This window comes from Medicago sativa, chromosome 1 (genome assembly GCF_051527215.1).
Source record: "Medicago sativa cultivar Bolivia chromosome 1, Bolivia_mono, whole genome shotgun sequence".
NCBI classification, from domain to species: Eukaryota; Viridiplantae; Streptophyta; class Magnoliopsida; order Fabales; family Fabaceae; genus Medicago; species Medicago sativa.
The window spans coordinates 90,038,289-90,058,394 of record NC_140749.1 but is presented as its reverse complement, the minus strand read 5'-3'; the positions used below and the strand labels follow the sequence as shown (position 1 = coordinate 90,058,394).

The 20,106-nt window shown below is 31.3% G+C and overlaps 1 protein-coding gene across 2 annotated transcripts; it reads right to left on the bottom strand.

Moving 5' to 3' along the window:
- Window positions 1-8,539: 8,539 nt before the first annotated feature.
- Window positions 8,540-15,386, bottom strand: LOC146958971 (protein DETOXIFICATION 12-like). Of its 2 annotated transcripts, XM_085740477.1 has the most exons (8): window positions 15,062-15,386; window positions 12,952-12,989; window positions 10,704-11,248; window positions 10,213-10,299; window positions 10,060-10,116; window positions 9,719-9,957; window positions 9,344-9,549; window positions 8,540-8,770 (listed from the first exon to the last, which is right to left on the bottom strand). In XM_085740477.1, exons 3-8 carry the CDS (start codon window positions 11,246-11,248, stop codon window positions 8,708-8,710), a joined length of 1,197 nt encoding a protein of 398 aa, XP_085596603.1. In that variant the 5' UTR covers window positions 12,952-12,989; window positions 15,062-15,386; the 3' UTR covers window positions 8,540-8,707. The 2 variants fall into 2 exon arrangements, with proteins under 2 accessions (XP_085596603.1, XP_085596602.1); XM_085740476.1 differs by lacking the exon at window positions 12,952-12,989.
- Between the last annotated feature and the right edge of the window lie 4,720 nt (window positions 15,387-20,106).

Sequence of the window (20,106 nt, the reverse complement as noted above, 5' to 3'; positions counted from 1 at the left end):
GTGGCAAATAGTGCATTGTGATTGGCTATTCTTTATTCTTGAAGAATTCTTGATGTTATTTTTCTAGAGATATAGCATTGCTCGAAAAGGAAAATGGCATATCACATGCCATTATTTTCGGTCTATATTTTTTAAGAGCGCTGCCAGGACAAACTCTACACACGAAAAGCGGCACGACATGTTGAATTGCATCCAAGTTGCTTAAATAATGGATTTCTCTTTGGTTATCGATGCTTTTGTACACTGTAATAATAACCGACATACATAACCACTTCCAATATTTAATTATATACAAAAGCAGTAGTATATATTAAAAAATAATGTTACTAAAGCAATTGTGAGGTAAGACATATATATAGACCATCGAATGGGATGTTTGTATGATTTTTCAAAGGAAATATACAGCACAGGCAATATTTGTCATTTTCTGCTGAATCCAAATTTTAAAAAAATAGTAAATGGTAGTTAAAAACTTGTTCGTGCAAATTACACGACAAAAATTGTCGGGTATTTCAGCATTTTCCATTTTTTAATGCCTCGAATCTCCCTTCTTCTTTTTTTTTTTTTTATACTTTCAGACTCCTTCAAATTTTGAGGAATGTTAGAGACACTCTCTTTTCAATAATCTCTTCAATATTCATTCCTTTATTGGAGGAAATCAATATATGACCTACCATTTTAAACGGAACCCGTTTGTAAAGTGTGAGACTCATCATAATTTAATTCAATAAAAAAATGAGTGTTGAACAGAGAATGTTGATAGCACTACTCTCGAATTTTTCTAGCTGCACGGTAGAAAGTTAGAATCTTCCTCTCTTTTCTCTCGTGTGTGTTACTTAGAAAGTTGAAGTGCTTTGGAGATAAGATCGACATGCATTTTTATGAAGGTTTATGGTTCAACTCATCTTTTTTTCTCAAGGAGCTGGTTACAAATCAAACCACACTCATTCATGAAATGTTTTAATGTTTAAACTTACAACATATCCTTTTTTTACAAATCAAACCACATTCATGAAATATTTGCCATGTAACGTTCAATATTTATTTGACTATAGAACAGATATTTCACATGTCTAGATATCTTTTAGCTAATATTTTATAAATCAACGGTATATCGATACTTTATTAGCAACAAAAAAATATATCAAAAAATAACTATTTTTTTTATAGATAAAAAATAACTAATTATATTATAAAGAAATACGCATAACATGATAAAAATATTTAACGACGCTACTAATTTTGAAAGTCAATAACACTAATACAATTTTTATTTTTTGACAAGAACACTAATACAATATTTATTAATTAAAATTTAACGATACACATATGAAATAACTAGCAAATTCTATGATGCAATTCTCTTAGCATCATTGTAAAGAGGGGGAGGATATAGTGCATCCTACAGCATCACTTTTTTTTGTCTCTTATTCTGCCTCTTCAAATATAAAGATTTTCATGATACATACCAACAAGTGTGTGATTGGTAGACACAACAGTATCTAGTATCTTGAATGTATGTTTCTTCAAGTTATATAAGATCAAACAACCTCTAAAAGATATTATTATTTCTTCATCTTGAAGATACATAAAACTCAATCCCCTCAAGAAATTCAGCCCGGTCACTTTAAGAGAAACCCTATATACTTTCTCCCAATTGTTGGTATCATGATCATGTAGATTCCATATCACCATAGTAAAGTAACTCTCATGAGATTTTGAACACACTTCTGCTAATCCTAGCTTTCCATTAAAATCCAATAAAAACATGTTGTCAGTTTTATTGAAAGAAAAATCAATTTCATTTGGATAATATTTGATACCGAAATTCTCATTTTCGAAATCAAAAGAGAGAATAAAAGCATGGTTGAAAGACTTCCAATATGTAGTGTTCTCAATTGACACAGGAAGATGGAAATTATTCACCAAATCATAAAAAGTTTCTTCAATTTTTCGCCAGTTGGAATAGTTTCTATTGCCATCACCATCATGGCTATTGCTGACTTCAATGATTTGGCAGTTGAAAGAATTAGGAAGCATTTGATTAGTCTCATCATCTGGTATATACAATAAAGCCACTTTATATGTTTTGGTGGAAGAAATGTATCCAATACCAAAACCAATAATCATGCCTTTATAGAACCCTGATGATGGATCCATAGGCAACACAAGAAGTTTTTCAGTCCTAAAGCAATACAAAGAAACTTGGATATCATTATCATTTTTTGTACTCAAAAAACATACCATACTTTGAGAAGTGACTGTTTTTACACTCAATACCTTTCCCATAGTAGTGAAGGCATCATTCACCAAACGAGTTTTGGTGTCGAAAGATTTCCATTCATTTTTTATCTTGTTTTTTGCACGGGTTTCTTTAGAACGAAAGATATTTCTGCAGAATAGAAAATTAGGGTTTTTCTTTGCTTGTTTGTGATACATATCTTGAAAATAAGGGTTTGAGATTTGGTCATGCCAAAAATTTGACAAGAGCTTGAATCTAAAGAGGGATTTTGCAGGTAGTTTCAATAGTATGGGAAACACAAGATCATGATGTAAGTTAGTGTTCTTATGTTGTGTTGGAGCTAAATTCATTGTGATCTATATGCATAAGATTGGATTTGATCTTGGTATGTATGTAGGCATAAGATTGTGTGAGTTTATATACAGAAAATCAATGTATTGAAACGGTTCCAGTTGGCAAAAAAATTGTCGCAAAATAGATAGATTTTTTACATTTGCATTTAATGCATATATTCATTAACAACTGTTTACTTTTTTATTTTGTGATTTTTTTTTTTTTTTACTTTTTGGACAAGAAATTAATATAAAAGAAGAGTGGATGTCTAATATGAATGAATCTGGTCCAAAATCCAAATGTGAATCTTAGCTTTTACTAAATTTTAATAAAATATTATATATATTTTTCATTTTTAGTTATTATAAAATTCATCTATTATAGATTTTTAGCACAATCACTCCTTTTTAGGTGCATCAAATAAATGTAGATTTTTAGCATAACCACTCTATAAAAGAGAAAATAAGAACAATTTGGAATTGAAGTTTTTAATTATCTGACAACTATATTACCTATCAATAAAAAATGATAAAGTCATGCTGGGTTGACACCAATCAAAGTCATATATTTGTCTTCCATTATTTATGTTATAAAATAATAGAAGACAAATAATTAATTTTAACTGTGTCAACTCAACATTGATAACTCTACCCACCTTTTATTGATGACTAAATAAAAATTTGTCTTTTGATATTATTTGAGACACAATACATTTTTTGAAATAAAACTAATATAGGACAAAATTGTATAAATAAGATAATAATTGGTATGTAATAATTTATTTTTTTGTTATATTAATGTCTAAAACAAAATTTTGTTACATCTAATAATTGTTTCATTAAGAGTTGAAAAAGAAGAATAACATTGTGAAAGAATTTTAGTGCAAAATAAAAGAAAAGTTATGATGAAAAAAAATAAAACGTTAAATGTTCAAAAAGAAGAAAGAATGGAAAACACATTAGAAAAGAGATAGATTGTCTTAAAAAAAGGTAGGAATTTGTGGACAGAGAATGAATAGCAATTAATTGTTATTAAAATTAAAGAAAGATAACACATTAATTTTTTTTGGTGGTGTCCGGGGTTCGAACCCCGGACCTTGCATTGTTCTTACCAACTGAGCTGAGCTTACGGGGACATAACACATTAAATTAATTAGAAAGCGAAAGTGTGTGTAAAATAAAATAAAATTTTATTGTTAAATTAAAATGAAGGTATAATAAAAGGTGAAAAAAAACTCTTGACCAAAAAAAAAAGTTGAAAAAAACTTCAAGAATCACTATTCTAAAAAGACATTTAAAAAGAATTTGGGGGAGTATAAGACAATAAGTATAGCCTAGGAAATTAGATTTGATATGTATGGGTGTTAGGGTGTAGTTTTCTTTGCTTGTTTTTTCGTTGCGTTTTATGGCAACAGACACATAACTTTGTACTCCTTTTGGGTGGTTCTTTCTGGCACACCTTGTGCTAGTTGAACCACTTTGTGCTTAGTTATATTCCATTTTGGCTTCTCAAAAAAAAAAAAAAAAGATTTGAGGGAGTATAAGTATAAGATTTGAGGACATTAAATTATTAATTTTTCTTTTGACTGAAAAATTATTCGAATTATTGCAAGGTTACTTTGTGTTATTAATTCACGCGTTCTAATTAAAACAATTTCCTTTTTAAAATACGCAATCCGATCTCATTCTTCATACCTAAAGTAAATAAATTTGTTCTTATTAAAAAATTTAGGTTTTTGACACAAATAAAAGTTAGATTTTTAACGATCTTTTCGAAAATAGTTAAATGAAATTAAAAGTCAGGATCTTATAAAAAAAATATAGAGCAAAGACCCATCTTTTTTATTTTAATGGTAAATATTAGTAGGTTATTTAAAACAGTTGAATTTAAAGACTCGTCTTATAATCTTTTAACTCAAAACAGTTTAGCTATAAAAAGACTTATTTTTTACTTCTTTAACATTGTACTTAGAGCCTGTTTGGCCTGCCTTTTTCTTGACTTATCTTCTACTTTAAAGAAGAAGTAGGGCCAAACAGCATTTGGGAGAAGCTCTTCCTAAAACAAGTCACTTATTTTTAAAGAAGAAAAATGTAGTTAAAGGAGTTTCAATTAAAGGAGTTGAAAGGAACTTTGTTTCAACTTATGCGCTTCATTTACACGTGCTTCCATCTTCGAACCCTGCTGAAGACAATTTATTATTATTATTTTACTAATAATTCTCTGCAATATATATATATATATATATATATATATATATATATATATATATATATATATATATATATATATATATTACTCACATATCGTTCAGTTTATTCAATTTTTTTGCGTGATAGTTTACTTCAAATTATCTACATTCAAGCCTTATTTTATATATCAGTTCCTTTATTTCTCTAAAATGTATCAAACACCATATTCATTTCATGCAATTTTTTTGAACCCTCAAGCTTTTGTTTTATGTTAAGAAAAAATTGATAGGGGAAATTATACGATGTATTTCTTAATTTAACTTCCGTTAATACTTTTGTTTTTTTATACCTATTTTACTAAAAAAAACCTAAAATTCCTTAAAAAAAATCTCTCATTAATCAAGTCAGCACTCAAACAACATAAATATATCTTCATCTTTTTTCGGTCTTTCTTCTTTGATTTTTCTTCTGTTTCTTTTGTTTTGGTGCCGAGTTGAAATTTGGTTATGGTTATTTTTTGATTTTGGTTATAATTGATTTTTCGGTGCCGAGAAAAATAGATTTATGTATTTTTGGGTTTATGAGGTTTTTTCAATAAAATCTGGATTTATAGGTTTGTGTGATGGAGATATGAGTTTGCTTATGATTTTTTTTTTTAATCTTTTTAATAAAGGAAGGATCACGATGTTGATATTTTATAACATAAATGATTAAATCGAAAAGAAAAAAATTGACAAAAATATTACATGAAATTAAGTTATATGACTATCAAGTCCTCGTGAACTTAACTCAGTTGATAGGGGCATATTACCAAACAACTTTAACTTAATTTATAAAGTTCTTTTTAGCAACTTTAGTTTTGAAGTAACTTCTAGACCTTCAAAAAGTTAGGCCAAACGCACCCTTAAAAACATACAAATCCCGAAAGAAAAGAAAAGGAAGAAATGAAAGTACATTTTTCTAAATTATTTCAATCCTTTTGAAAGCATTTGAATATGGAAGAATAAATAAAAACAGTAATGCTAATGTGCACGACAGAAACTTTCGTGCAAACCCCCACGACTGATTAATGCACGTCCACCCTATTAAACTATATTTTTTGATATATAATGTCTCTATCATTTGATATAAAACTTAGATAGAATAATTATTTTGAATTTTAAGTTGATTATTTTACAACCAAATTTTAAGTTAATGTCGTCAAATACACATGGCAAATGTGATACAACTAATTAATAAAAAAAAACTATTTAATCAAACTAATGGCTCGGTAAAATAAATCACAATCAATAACTGTCTTTCATGATAACTTGTTTGGTAGGGTTTCTCTATCATATGCACATGGTAAAAAATTTAAAATGATAAGTTTGTCTAGGAATTTTTACACTTTATATTAAATATATATAATTTTTTTAATAAATAATTTCTGTTTTTCAATAAAAAAAATGACTATTTTTAGTTGAATGAAGAATTCCCATAAAAAATATATAACAATAAAAAAAACCTTAATTAAGGTTTTTGCATTTGTCCATGTACTCGTTGTCATTCTCCCATCACTATTACCACAAAGCAACCTTCTAGAAACTCCCCCCTTCGGTCACGAATTCTGCTCTTTACCCAACATAAATTGTTCGCTCCCAACTGAAAAGATATAATTATCATTGCGCGAGTTAACTTACGCACCTTTTACTTCCTGCGTGAGTTAAGTCACGATACGTAAATTTAAGTAATATAAGCACCTTTTACTTCCTGCGTGAGTTAAGTCACGCTACGTAATTTAAGTAATATAACACAACAACATAAACACAACCATTCATATTTCCAACTTCTCAAAATACGATTTTTTTTCTCCCTCAAAGTGCGATTTTCTTCATTCTTGCGCCATTCAAAGTCAATTTCTCCCACAATATCAAGTAAGTGTTGATTTTCTTACTTCATTGCCTTTTTTTTGTGTGTTTAAATTTATGGTTTTTTGCAAAAATTTGACATTTTTAGGTTTTTAGAAATTTGGCTTGCATATTAGTTTTTAAGATTGTTAGTGATGAATTAAGTTAGGAATTGTAGTTTAGATGTTGGACACTTCAGACTCGGGATGGATTCGATGGAGCATGCTCATGTCATCTGGAGGTCGTACGAGCGCCAATGAGATCTGACGCCTTTTCAGGACGTATACTGGTACTCCGGATGGATCATGGCTGACAAAGCCAGGATGGTGCGTCACTTGCCGGAGCGGGTTCTGAGGTAGTACGACTATGTTCAGACCGTTCCCAGACCTCATATGACCATTGAGCCTCTTGAGCCAGCGGAGGTGGTTACAACCTTCTTGGAGTTTGTTGTCCATGTCGTTACCCAGCAGTAGAGGGGTGAGCCGGTCCCGGAGGGCGATGAGTGGATGCATTCAAAGGGGTACATGAAATGGTTCTACCGTGTATCTCATCCTCTTATGATCAGCCTTGCTCTCGTTCCTGAGTACACAGTTCCCAGACATGTCTACTAGGAGGTTATTGTTGAGCAGCAGTGGACCAGACATCCTCCCGACCCATTCCAGATCATCGGCAGCATCAGAGCCCGAGTGGAGAGTGCAATGGGGGTTCCTGATGTGTATTCACATCCACTCTTTTTTCGACATTTTGGAGGGCATCCGGTCCGATTATAGCGTGTTGGAGGAGGGGCCGGCTCCGCGGAGGAGTAGTAGGAGTCCACGGGTGCACTAGGGTCTTATTTTATGAGTTTTGTATATATGTAGTTTTTTTATGACATTTTGTCGGATATGGTTGTAATAAATTTACATTTGCGCGTTTGTGTTTTATTTTTGACATTTTGCGTTATTTTATTCCTTTATTCTTCGTATTTTAATTATGAGTGAATGCTTGATTGAATGAATGCTTAAATGAATAATGAAAAAATATATGCAATTGACTGAATGGATGTATGAATGAAATCAGGGAATTAGTGTTTCTGCCTGTTTTGGGACTAAGCACAGACATGGAGTGAGTTAACTTACGCAGACCCTGTATCATGCGTGAGTTAAGTCACGCAGAGATTAACACTAGCGTGAGTTAACTCACGCAGATTTAACACTAGCGTGAGTTAACTCACGCAGGGGTATTTTTGGAATTTCAGTTGAGAACGAGCAAAAACAGTTGAGTAAAGAGCAGAATTTTTCGATCACTGCCTCCAACTAAGCCCATGTAAATGTTGCTGCCAATACAAGGCTCATGTGTTGTTTTGTTGCCACCTTCCCTGCACAACTGTGAACCCAGGTCTTAGACACACCTTGTTCGTCCATATCACGAGCTCTAATCATAGGTATGCCCCTTCGCGTTCCGTTCGTGGAACACCCTTGCAACTCTTACCGAGTTCTAACCTAACACTAGCTTTGTGTCAACACACGCCAACACCATCACCATAGACACTGTTCCTGTAGACTTATTACTCTTCGATGTTTTCTCCATTTTTCCTAGTTACTAGTTACTACAAATGATTTTTTTCTTTATTTCGTTCTTTTGAGTTGAAGATGATGTTGGATTTCAGGATTTTTGGATGAGTTTTACGTGCATTTTTAGGTTAAGGGTGGCGAAATTTTTTAGGTGAGTTAGATACAAAAACATATCATGTCATCGAAATATGCCACGTCACAATTGCTAAAATGGAGCTTTGTTAGCCACATCAACAATTCTTTATGTAAGAAACGTCGTCAGAAACCAAAACTATTGCAGCAACAAAAGAAGAAGAAAAAAAGAGACCAAACAAAAACAATCAATCACACACAAGACACCACAAAAATCTCAATTTGTATTTCGTGCAGCACAGTGCTAGTAAAATAGATGTATTACTCAATGTTTTGTTTCCTTTATCATGAGAAAAATGCCCTATCTGCCTAATTAAAATAAGATAAAGTGGGGAATTGTCGCCGTAACAAATTTGGGCTTGACCTTTCTTATCATACCAATCTATTCTCTCCAGAAAATTGAACATCAAACAACCTCTGTCTAGCCTTAATTGCCTGCATTAGTAAAACCACACAATTGAGATTAATAAATAATGCCAAAAAGGATTCTACCACATGATCATCGAATAAATAAATTTACACTTTACTCGTTGAAATTAAAATTGTAGTCAATTTAGTCTTCAAATTTACGAGATAACAATTTAGTCTTATTAAATAAACAACTTCAATCAATTTAGTCCTCTTTTTTTCCTTCAAATTTAGCACCGCGGTTTTAAATGTTATATTGCGTATCTTGATGCAACAACATACTATTCAAGTCAATATATAAGTCTTTCTATGGATGTTAACTAAGGAAATATTTCGTTTCAAGGACTAGATTGATTGATGCTCTTTAATTTATAAGACTAATTTACTATTTCGTAAATTTTAGGGATTGAATTGCTCGATCATTACAATTTCAAGAACCGAAATGCTGATTTACTCCATAATCAATGTGACATAGCACAAGTGCTTAGAGAAAATTTTATCCAAATTGGCTATAAGTTATATATACTGTCCTTAAAATTGTCAATCAAAGCACAATAAATTTGAAATTTGAGGTTTCAAGATAAAGGTTAAAGTGCATACCAGTTGCTCCCAATTTATACAACATGTTATGATAGAAAGTAGAATACATTGAACAAAAGCACCGACTTGTATACCAATCCAAAGTCCTTTTCCTCCCACTTGAACCCAAAATGCCAATGCAGCAGCAACAGGAATCCCACATAGGTAGAAGGCTCCTAGATTCACATAAACTCCTATGTGTTGCCACCCACAACCTCTAGCAACCCCTGAATAAATAAATAGTAAACAAACTTAGAGAATGTTTGTCTTATTGTGATAGAATTTAGATTTGTGAACTATCTTAAACAATATTCCCCTAATTCTGACAGATTATCTTTAGTGATCATGTTGAGTCACTAAAAACAACATAGAAACCTTGTATACTGAGCAATTTACCTGCGAGAACGCCTTGTATGCTGTCGAGTATAACAGATATAGAAACCAGAGGAGCCAAGACAGTGACGTATTTAACAACTTCCGTATCACTACTAAAAATGTAGCCATAAACATGGCGGCATGCAAAGAGGGTTGCGCTCACTATACTTGCTTCAGTGAGTGCAAGTGACATAGCAGCTAACACGGCAACACGTGCTTCAAATGGATTACCAGCTCCTAATTCATTTGAAACCCTTGTACTATAATATTCAGAGACAAAAAATAATAATTTAATTGAATATAACTTCAATGATTAGAGATTAGAATATTAAGGATAAATATGTTTATGTTAAACTTGTAACCTTGCTGCAGCACCAATTCCAAATGGTATTGTATAGAGAGTTGCAATGGTATTGAGACTATAGAAAAATAAAAATAAAATTAGCAAAATTCTCACTAGAGTATGAATTTTTTTGATGAATCACTGTTAAAAAATTAAAGTAGCTATAACATACCAAACTGATAGAACTGAAGTTTCAAGTTGTGGATTAGGTAAAAGTCCAGAGAGCAAGACAATTAGCTCATATGACCACCACTCAAGGCTACAATCATCAACATGAAAAAATAAATATATCATTCAAATTTAATGGAAAATAAAAACACAGCATCTTGTAGAACTCTTTTGGGAAATTTAAAGTAAATCAGCATTTTAGTGCTTGAAATCGTAAGGGTCGGTCAGTTTTGTCACTCAAATTAGAAACTTTTCGATTTATTCCATCGAATTTAAAAAATTGCAACTTAGACCATTGATGCAGTAAAAGAATATTCAAGTCAGTTTGTAGATCTTTCATTAGTTTTAATGGATGTCCGCTAAATAGATCTTTTGATAAATTTTCTTCAATTTAATAGACTGCATTGATCAACCCTTCTAATTTCGAGAACAGAAACGTTGATTCATTCATGGAATGAATATATACAAGTTTAGTTGAAGAGGAAGATGAATTACCAAACCATCACAGCAGAAGGTATAGCGAAGCGAAAAAACTCCCAAATTCCTTGAAATAGTTCCATAGAAATTGGCGCTCTAGTTTTTGCGCATGAGGAAGAGTACCTCATGTATAATCCAAGAAAAATCACATTTAACCAAATGGAAATGCTCATTGCAATTGCACCACCAATATTACTCAATCCTGTCTTGAATACCAAAGCCCAGCAAAGAGGTATATGGATACAAAGAGTGACACAAGAGCTTAAAAGCATTGGAATAAGCAAGCTTTGTATTTGAAAATATCTAACTAGTGGTTGCAATATTGCATATGCAAAAAGTGCTGGAAGAAGCCAAATTGTGAATCTTCCTGCTTCATGTGCAATTAGAGGGTCTTGTCCTGTGAAAACTAGTATGTTCTCAATGTTGATCCAAATAAAAGAGAGTGGTAAACAAACCAATATGAGAGAAAATATAGATGTGTATGTTTGTACTCCTATTCTTTGATATTGTTTAGCTCCATAAGCCTGTCCACATGTTGTTTCTAGTCCACTAGCCATTCCCATCTGTTAGCATGAGTGAAATCATCAATGCATTGAGTAACTTGGGGAGAAAATTGTTAAATACATGTATCTCACTCTCACAGGCTAATTCATAAGATGAGGGTGCACAGACCAATATATACATTGCACAACTTGGGAACATTGCCAATGTGATATTTAAATACAACTTCAATATCCACATTTTTGCCTAGCGTGGACCTAAGTCTAAATCTGATTCTCACATGCCCTACAAAATATGACTTTGATACCATGTTAAATGGACTTAGATCTTAGTCCAAACAAACTAGTTTATAAGACGAATGTGTCTAAACATGTATATACCTTGCTAATTTTTGAGCAAGCTAATATGTTAGAAATAGTTGATGATGAAGATAACTTAGTGGCTAAATACTAGTAAATACATTCATTTCACTGTCAATTCAATGCTTTAATAGTACACACAAGGTATTGGAATTTGGAGGTCTAACATACAATCCAGAGAGGTCATTCTCCAAAGACATGACTTTATGAAAAATTAGAAGAAAAAATAAAATAGCAGCCAGAGCGTTTTTGTCTTTTTGAGGGTACGATTGTTAAATTGGATACATGTTCCTGGTTTATAGTGCTTCAAGGAAATTTGCATAATAATCATGAAGGTTTTTTTGCCAAAAAAAAATAGGTTAATGTTAACTTGTGCCCTCAAGGCACATGTTAAGATACTCATTATAGAAATACACATATCAAAAGGCGTACATTCAACTTCTTAAAAGTTGTTACATTGTGTTTTCCAATGCAACATTGCTCTATTTAGGTTGCTTAACATGTGCTCTAAGGGCACAAGTTAACATGACCAAAAAATATCATGAAGGTTCAGTACTTAATTTTTAGGAAAATGGGGACCACAAAAAGTGGACTCACCACAACTTTTTTTGGGCGAATGTGGACACGCCACATCTTGACATAATAAAACAGTTAACGAGTATATCATGTCCCACAATAATCAATTGATGACTAAGATCTAAATATTGATATATTTTTAGTCAAAAGAAATAAGGGTTAAATATGTTTTTGGTTCCTATAAATATGTCAATTTTTTGTTTTAATCCCTCTAAAATTTTCCTTCAGCTTTTAGTCCCTATAAAATTTTCAATCACTACGTTTGGTCCCTATTTTTAATTTAATTTTTGTATTTTTTAATGAAATTGTGCAGAAATGTGTAAAATATTCTAAAAACAATTCCAAAAAAAAATAGAATTTTTTAACAAAACACAAATTAAATATGAATTTTTAACCGTAAAAAATATAAAAATTCATATTAAATTCATGTTTTGTTAAAAAATTCTAAATTTTTTTAGGAGTGATTCTTATAATATTTTGAATTTTTCTGGAAAATTTTATTAAAAAAAATGAATTATAAATATGAGTTTACTTTAAAAGAGGGACCAAAAATGAAGATTGAAAATTTTATAGGGACTAAAAGAACCCACTTGGGTTGGCCTAGTGGTATTGGCTTGGGACTTGGGAGTGTGCTCCTCCTCGAGGTCTCAGGTTCGATTCTCACTGCTGTCAATTTAGGTGGGCTAATTTAGCTTCTTAAAAAAAAATAGGGACTAAAAGTTGAAGAAAAATATTAGAGGGACTAAAACGAAAAATTGACATATTTATAGGGACTAAAAACATATTTAACCCAAGAAATAAATATAAATAATATGAAGAAAAAAATACACCTTGAAGTCACATCCCACACAATCCGCAATAGGAGTATCTAACGTTAAAAAAGAAAAAAATATTAGCATCTTGATCAATTTTATGGTGTTCAATTGAGACAAGTCTTCTATTATATACAAATTGGTTTATACTATTAGATCAATAATACTCATCATTAATTAAATGATAAACGACGTGACATATTGATCTAACAGTAAAAAAGACATTTGTATATAGTACAAGACCATTTTATTTGTGTATGTTTAAAAATTAAAAGTTAAGCTATCTATCCAAAAGAAATAGTGAAGTTTTAAGGTAGACCATGTTGGATAACGAGGGGGGGCAGATGATGACCCATATCTTTATATATATAAATGTTAGACAGTCTGCAAGTAGCCCTGAGTAACCCTAATCCCGCCTTTTTTTTATTAGCTTAAAAAATCTATATGAAAAAAACCTCTTCTGAGAATCGAACCCTGAGTAACCCTAATCCCGCCTTTTTTTTATTAGCTTAAAAAATCTATATGAAAAAAACCTCTTCTGAGAATCGAACCCAAGACCAATAGCTTCTTCTCAACATTTTGACCACTAAGCCACTAACAATTTTTTTGATTTAATTTTGTTTCCATTAATTGATATCCAATATCCCACTATCACATTATCCGTACCACTTATTAATATCTACCCACACGGTTATTATTATCAACATCATAACTTACCACTAAACCCCATCCACTAACCTTAATGCATGACTGAACTTTTTGACAAATTGTCTACGTTATTAATCATTATTTTAATATAGCCACTTATAACATTTCTATAAGCAATATATATGTCTCATTTCAAATTAGGGAATATATATATATATATATATATATATATATATATATATGTCTGATTTTATTTTTTTTTGAAGGAATGTTTGATTTCATTTTTATTCTTTATTTTTTTATGGAGTATATACATCATACAGTCAATTAATGAATCGCTTTAGTTTTTTTAAAACACTATTGTATTCCATTAAATGTTTCTAATAATATAGTCAATTTGATAACTCTACATGAAACTCTAAAAAACCATTCAAAAAAATATATACCCGTGCATCGCACGGGTTATAGTCTAGTTAAACATAAAACAATCATACAAATGAATTCTACACTTTAACTCAAAACTATAAGACATTTGATTTATGTGTCTACCTACTTATAAAATATCTAACTTCATTTTTTTTTTTTTTTTAACTTTCTACCTCACTAGTTTACACAACTCTTCCTAAGCCTAACTTCATTTTTTAATGGTCAAATAATAATGGCGGCCAACCTCATGGCCCTCTTCATGAGTTATAGTCTTCACCGGTTACTCAAAACTTTTAATTTTATAAATAAAAAACACAGCGCACATACACATCAATCACTGTGAAGTTAAACAAAGGAAGGCCGGAAAAAAAGGACTCTCACGTATGTGGGTGGCACTTTGGTGACATTAATGTCACCGTGCCATTGCATTTGTGCCACACATTGTCATTGTCATTGCATCTGGGCCACACAACGGGTGGCACTTTGGTGACATTAATGTCACCGTGCCAATGCATCTGGGCCACACATTGTCATTGCCATTGCATCTGGGCCACACAACACATCTAATGTCACCCAATGTGTGGTTCAGATTTAATGTCACCGTGACATTAATGTCACACAAGTATTTCCCCACGTAGGGACAAATACAATACGAAAAGAACTTAAACAAAAGACTATGAATAGGAAAGATACCAATTCACAATTTTCATTTGCTTCTTTAGTCAAAATAACTTGGATATTTTCCTTATAAAAATGTACCCGTATTTGTCTAATTTATAATTAATTAATTTAAAAAAAAAAAAAAAAAAAAACTATAGAAACATTCAAGTCAAACAAGATAGTAGCAGAAAAATAGGCAACCAAATAGGAGTATGATCAACTAATCAAGAAGCTACTAGTTATCAAGTAATTTCAAATTAAACTTCTGAATTGATTATGCATTTGCACTCTAATTTTCTACTATAAAAAACAAAACAAATAAAATAAAATCACCAAATCTAGTAATTTTTGTCCTCGGACCGGATACTGAGTTTTTGAGAGTAGTATAGCTTACCAGGAAGCTGAAACCGGTGACACCAGTAAAGGAAATGGCTAAGGCGGCACTAGAGAGATAGAGTTCACCTAAGTGACCAACAATCATGATGGACACAACCTGTAAAAGATATTGTGAAGATGTTACAGCTACCATAGGACCTGATAGGTAACAAATCCTCTTCAATTCTTTCGTGTAAATATCCCAACTAATTTCTCTATTCTTTCTCTCTTCTTCATTGTCATTCTCTGCTTTCGAATCAATTTGTTTTGATAAGAGACTCTCTTCCATCACTCTTCTCTCTTCACCCATTTCAAAGAATAAGAAGAAGAAGAAGAAAAAGAATACGGATTGAGATTGGAGAGAAAGATATATAATAAATATAGAGTCGGTAACGTATGACAGTGTTTTGGTCTCTCGTGTCTGGTGGCTTTCGCCTGTCAATTTATAAGACTGACAGTAACATAATATATTCAAATTCAATTTTGGTTTTTACTATATGCCAATATAAATCATTCTATAAAATATTTTCTCTGAAAAAGAGTCATTCTATAAAAAAAGTTTAACCTTTCATGTCGTTTTACAATATTTGTTTTTTATTTTTATTTTAAGAATGTCATTTTGCAATGTCAATAAAGTATTAATGTTTCATACGAAAATTCAATCAATTGGAGTCTTATATATGTGGGACGTGGCTATATCAAGAATGGGCAACATCTATTTTTCTATTCTTAGAAGGTTTGGATGGAAATAGTTAGGTTTGTTGGTTTTTGTAGTTTTTTTTTTATCAAATAATAGTATCAAGTGGTAGAAAGATGTCTGAATGCATCCAATCTATATGGTTAGCATGCATTTGGTCACTTTGAAAATTAAAAAAAAAAATAAAAAAATAAGAAGCAAAAATGAATTATAATAACCTTCCTAAGCACAAGGTGTGCTAAAGTAAAACCAAACGGTCGCAAAAGGTAGTTACAACAGAAAGAGAGTTCAAAAGGAAAATAAAATACAATAGAGTTAACATATGACAAAATACACTAAAGGGCTAAACCACCACATATGATAATCAAAGGACAAGTTTTAACCACTAAAACGAGAGAAGCTTGACACTGTCAATAAGCTGAAGCGTGGAGACCAGTTTGTTTGAGAAAAATTTGTTGTTCTTGTCCTTCCAAATAATCCAAATGCAAGCGCACCAAATCATTACCAACCAAACTCGATGAGATTTAGAGATACCAACAATATAACAAAACTGTTGTAAATGGTCTGACATATCAAGGGTCAAAAATAATTTGATCCTTCAACAGCATGAGATGAGTGGTTGAAGAATCATTGATATGGTAAAACTCTTATCTTGGACATGGATGAAATCCAAGAAGAATGGATTTAATTTTGATCTTTATCATTGAAATTCTCAACCCCTGTTTTTTTGGGTTATAATGTTTCTTAGGATTTGTTTGTATATTGGTCTATGTACTTTGGAGACATAATATGTTTTGTTGACTTGGACTTTCTTATACTTCTCTTTGATGACACATTGTGCTATGATTGTATTAATGTATGTCTCCTTTTATTCCGCTGAGACTTTAAGTAAATACTTCATCTTTATTTTATGATAAGTTGTTTTGACATTTGTATTAAGAAATATAGTTAATTTTGTATTGGAAAGTGAAATTACAAATGTTTTTACAAAATTATCTCTTAATATTAACATGGGAAAAAGATTAATAAGAGTAGAAATAAGAGAGGGTGATAAATGGTATTTTAAAAAGGACAAAACTTACACACAGTTACATAGGTGCTGTTAGAACCGTTCTTCAATAAAATCATGACAGCTGGATTACTAATAGAATTTACTAAACTTCCGTTTCACTTTCTTTCAACAACTGTTAACCCAAACAACAACTCTCAAAATCCCGGATCAAAATCCCACCTTTCTTACTGGCACGATTATCATAATTCAGTTGAGGCTTTTAGAATCACCACAAACATCCGTCGAGTCGGAATCACCTCGTAAAGTGCAGGGTAACTTCTTTCAATTATTAACGTTGTCAAGTCATTGTATTTGTGTAAGGAGTTTTTAATTGTTTCAAATTAAGTCTCATTCTCTGATTATCATGCAATGGAGCATCCACATAGAGAGGCATCAATGAAGCAAATCAAATCTTAAGGGAAAACGTGAAGCATATGGAGAAGTTTTGAGGGGGTAAAACAAGGGTTAAGGTTTGATTAATTTGAGGAAAATAAAAGTCTGATATAAAATCCATTGCAATTTTGAGATTTCACATACAAGTTGCAATCTATGCTGGTGTTGGCGTTTTTTTTCCAGGCAGTTAGTCTGACAGTGTTTTCATCTTATTAAGGTTTAAGAAAGCAAAAAACTAATGGAACAAAAATTAGTTAACAGGCTTAATTCACAATGGAAATGTTAACTTGTGCCCTTGAGGCATAAGTTAAGAAAACAAATGTAGAAGTTTTTACTTGAAAATTGTGCATTCAATGTATCAAAAGTCTCAAAAGTTATATTTTTAATATAAAACTTATTTTTTATTTCCATTTAAAGCTCCTTAACTTGTGCCCTAAGGGCACAAGTTAACATGACCCAATTGACAAGGGTCTGAGGTGGATTAATAATCCATCTGTCATGATTTTATTGGAGAACAGTTCCAACAGCACCTATGGAACTGTGTGTAAGTTTTGTCCTTTTAAAAAAATCATTAATAATGTAATGATATTATAAAGTGACATAAATATAACACAAATACTTTTTCTCAAAGTGACATATAATAAAATACAGAAATGACAGCAAATAGTTTTTGTCAAAAGAAGCTCATCTAGATATTAATTTAAAGAACAAATGTATTGGTACATGTTTTTTTTAGAGAAATTAAAATGTATTGGTACATGTTGAATTGTTAAATGTATGGTAGAAAATTCTCTATCATCATCATTATTATTATTTTATATTTTTGTTTTTCATGAGTTTCTTCTAAACAAAGAATTTTGATTTTAGTTCACCACGTTATGGGATGCTAACCTTCCGCTAGACTCAACTTCTTTTTTTTTTTTTTTTGGAAATACTCTAATAATATATCATTATTATTTGTCAAATTTTTTTTTTTTTTTACAAGTTGTCAAATTTTGTTTATATATTATGTATTATATATAGAGACTTCGATATCATGGAACTCTAGCCGTATATGAAGAAAAAAAAAAGATAAGCATGATGGATGATAGATTGGTAATCTTATTATATATTTGTCTCCTTCTAAATTTCTAATCTTGATAGCATGGGCGGATCTAGCTTGAAACATGGTGTGGCAGTTGCCACACCAGATTATTGCCCAACAAGGTAATATATAACATAATTTGACAACTTTTTCAGAAATCAAGGTGCGGCGCAGTGGTAGGATGCCTTTTAACCATTGTCATGTCTGCGGTTCAATTCCCTGTGCCTCCGTTTTTAACTTTTTTTAAGAAGAAAACCATATTTTAACAAGAAAATCATCAAAAAAGTAGTGGATGGGATTCGAGGTTCAATTCCCTGTGCCTCCGTTTTTAACTTTTTTTAAGAAGAAAACCATATTTTAACAAGAAAATCATCAAAAAAGTAGTGGATGGGATTCGACCATATTTTAACAAGAAAATCATCAAAAAAGTAGTGGATGGGATTCGAACATGAGACTTAGAATTGAAACATTCTTACCTTAGCCGTTTGGCTGTAGTGTTTTTTCTGTTTAATTTTCTCATTACCGATATATATATATATCGTATTATAAATTTTTGCCACACCAAATCATCATGTCTAGATCCGCCCCTGCTTGATAGTCATCCCTTTCTTCTTCTTTTTTTAGAAATATAAGCCATGCCTTTCTTCTTGCATTTGGTTTTTACACTCTAGCTATTAAAATATGTTACACCCTATGATACACATGTTGGTGAAGAGGGGAAGAGGTTTAAAATTATTGCTCATAAGTGACCAAACAATTATTATTAGATGACCTAACAATCTGATTCTGTTGGTTGATTATCGCATATCGTATTAATTATGAACAAAAAACTTAATTAAAAGAAGTTTAATTTTTTTACATAGTTTAGTTACTAGAAATTCATCTTTTATGTTTAAGGTGAAGATAGACGAAAAATCTAAGGTTCGAACATCAGTCTTTACATAATATTATTCCTTGTCAACCTTAGAGAAACAAAGAAGTTTAATTTTTTGTTGGTTGGTAAAGAAGTTTTATATTGCCATCAAATCACAAATAGTGTGTCCACGTGAGCTTAGCTCAGTTGATAAGGACAATGCATAATATATACAAGGTCCAAGTTTCACAAATAGTGTGACTTTGAAATTAGATATAATTAAAAATCAAATATTTTTTAATGATTCAACAATTAGGAGTGATTGACATTGTAAATAATAGTATTTACATCAACAACTTATATTCAATTAAATAAAATAAAAAATTAAATTGTCATACGACATTAGTGTAATAGAAGTTGGACTTATTTTTCTTTAATATGACAAAACTGGGTTTGTCCTTTTTTTTTTTTAAGGCTGAATTTGTCCATTTTTACAAGTGGATTTGTCCACTTGTAAATGATATTAATAATTTGGGGAAATTGCATTCACCTCCCTTGAGGTTTCATTAAATGTCACAAACATCCCCTCTAGTTTTAAATTAGACACTCACCTCCCTTAATTCATTTTTCAATTGACAAATACCTCCCTCTTTTGTTTAACGCCGTTTGATATCTGTTAAAGTCCACATGCTTGTTCCCACTCACCTGAGGCTCTGTAAGTAGAAGACAATAACAAACATTCATCTCTGAATTCCCGAACCTATTTATCTTTTCTTTCTTCTATAATAGTTGTAATGGTTCCTCTAATATTTCCTGTTCTTTCTTGAATTTTGCAGCATCCCTATTTGGGTTTCCCTTTTGTTTTTGGTTGGACGTGGCCTTTGCTGAAATGGGTACCGTCATTAGAGCAAATGAATATTCATACACAACATTTTTGGCACACTATTGTTAAGTTTGGCTTCGAATTTCTGTCACAAAAACAAATA

What these genes read in the sequence shown, in the direction of transcription:
- LOC146958971 (XM_085740476.1), bottom strand. Translation starts at nt 15,352, where the DNA reads ATGGGTGAAGAGAGAAGAGTGATGGAAGAGAGTCTCTTATCAAAACAA. An exon ending in CCTTCTGCTGTGATGGTTTG is followed by an intron (nt 10,300 to 10,703) that starts GTAATTCATCTT and finishes TGATGATTGTAG; the next exon opens with CCTTGAGTGGTGGTCATATG. An exon ending in GGAATTGGTGCTGCAGCAAG is followed by an intron (nt 9,958 to 10,059) that starts GTTACAAGTTTA and finishes TGAATATTATAG; the next exon opens with TACAAGGGTTTCAAATGAAT.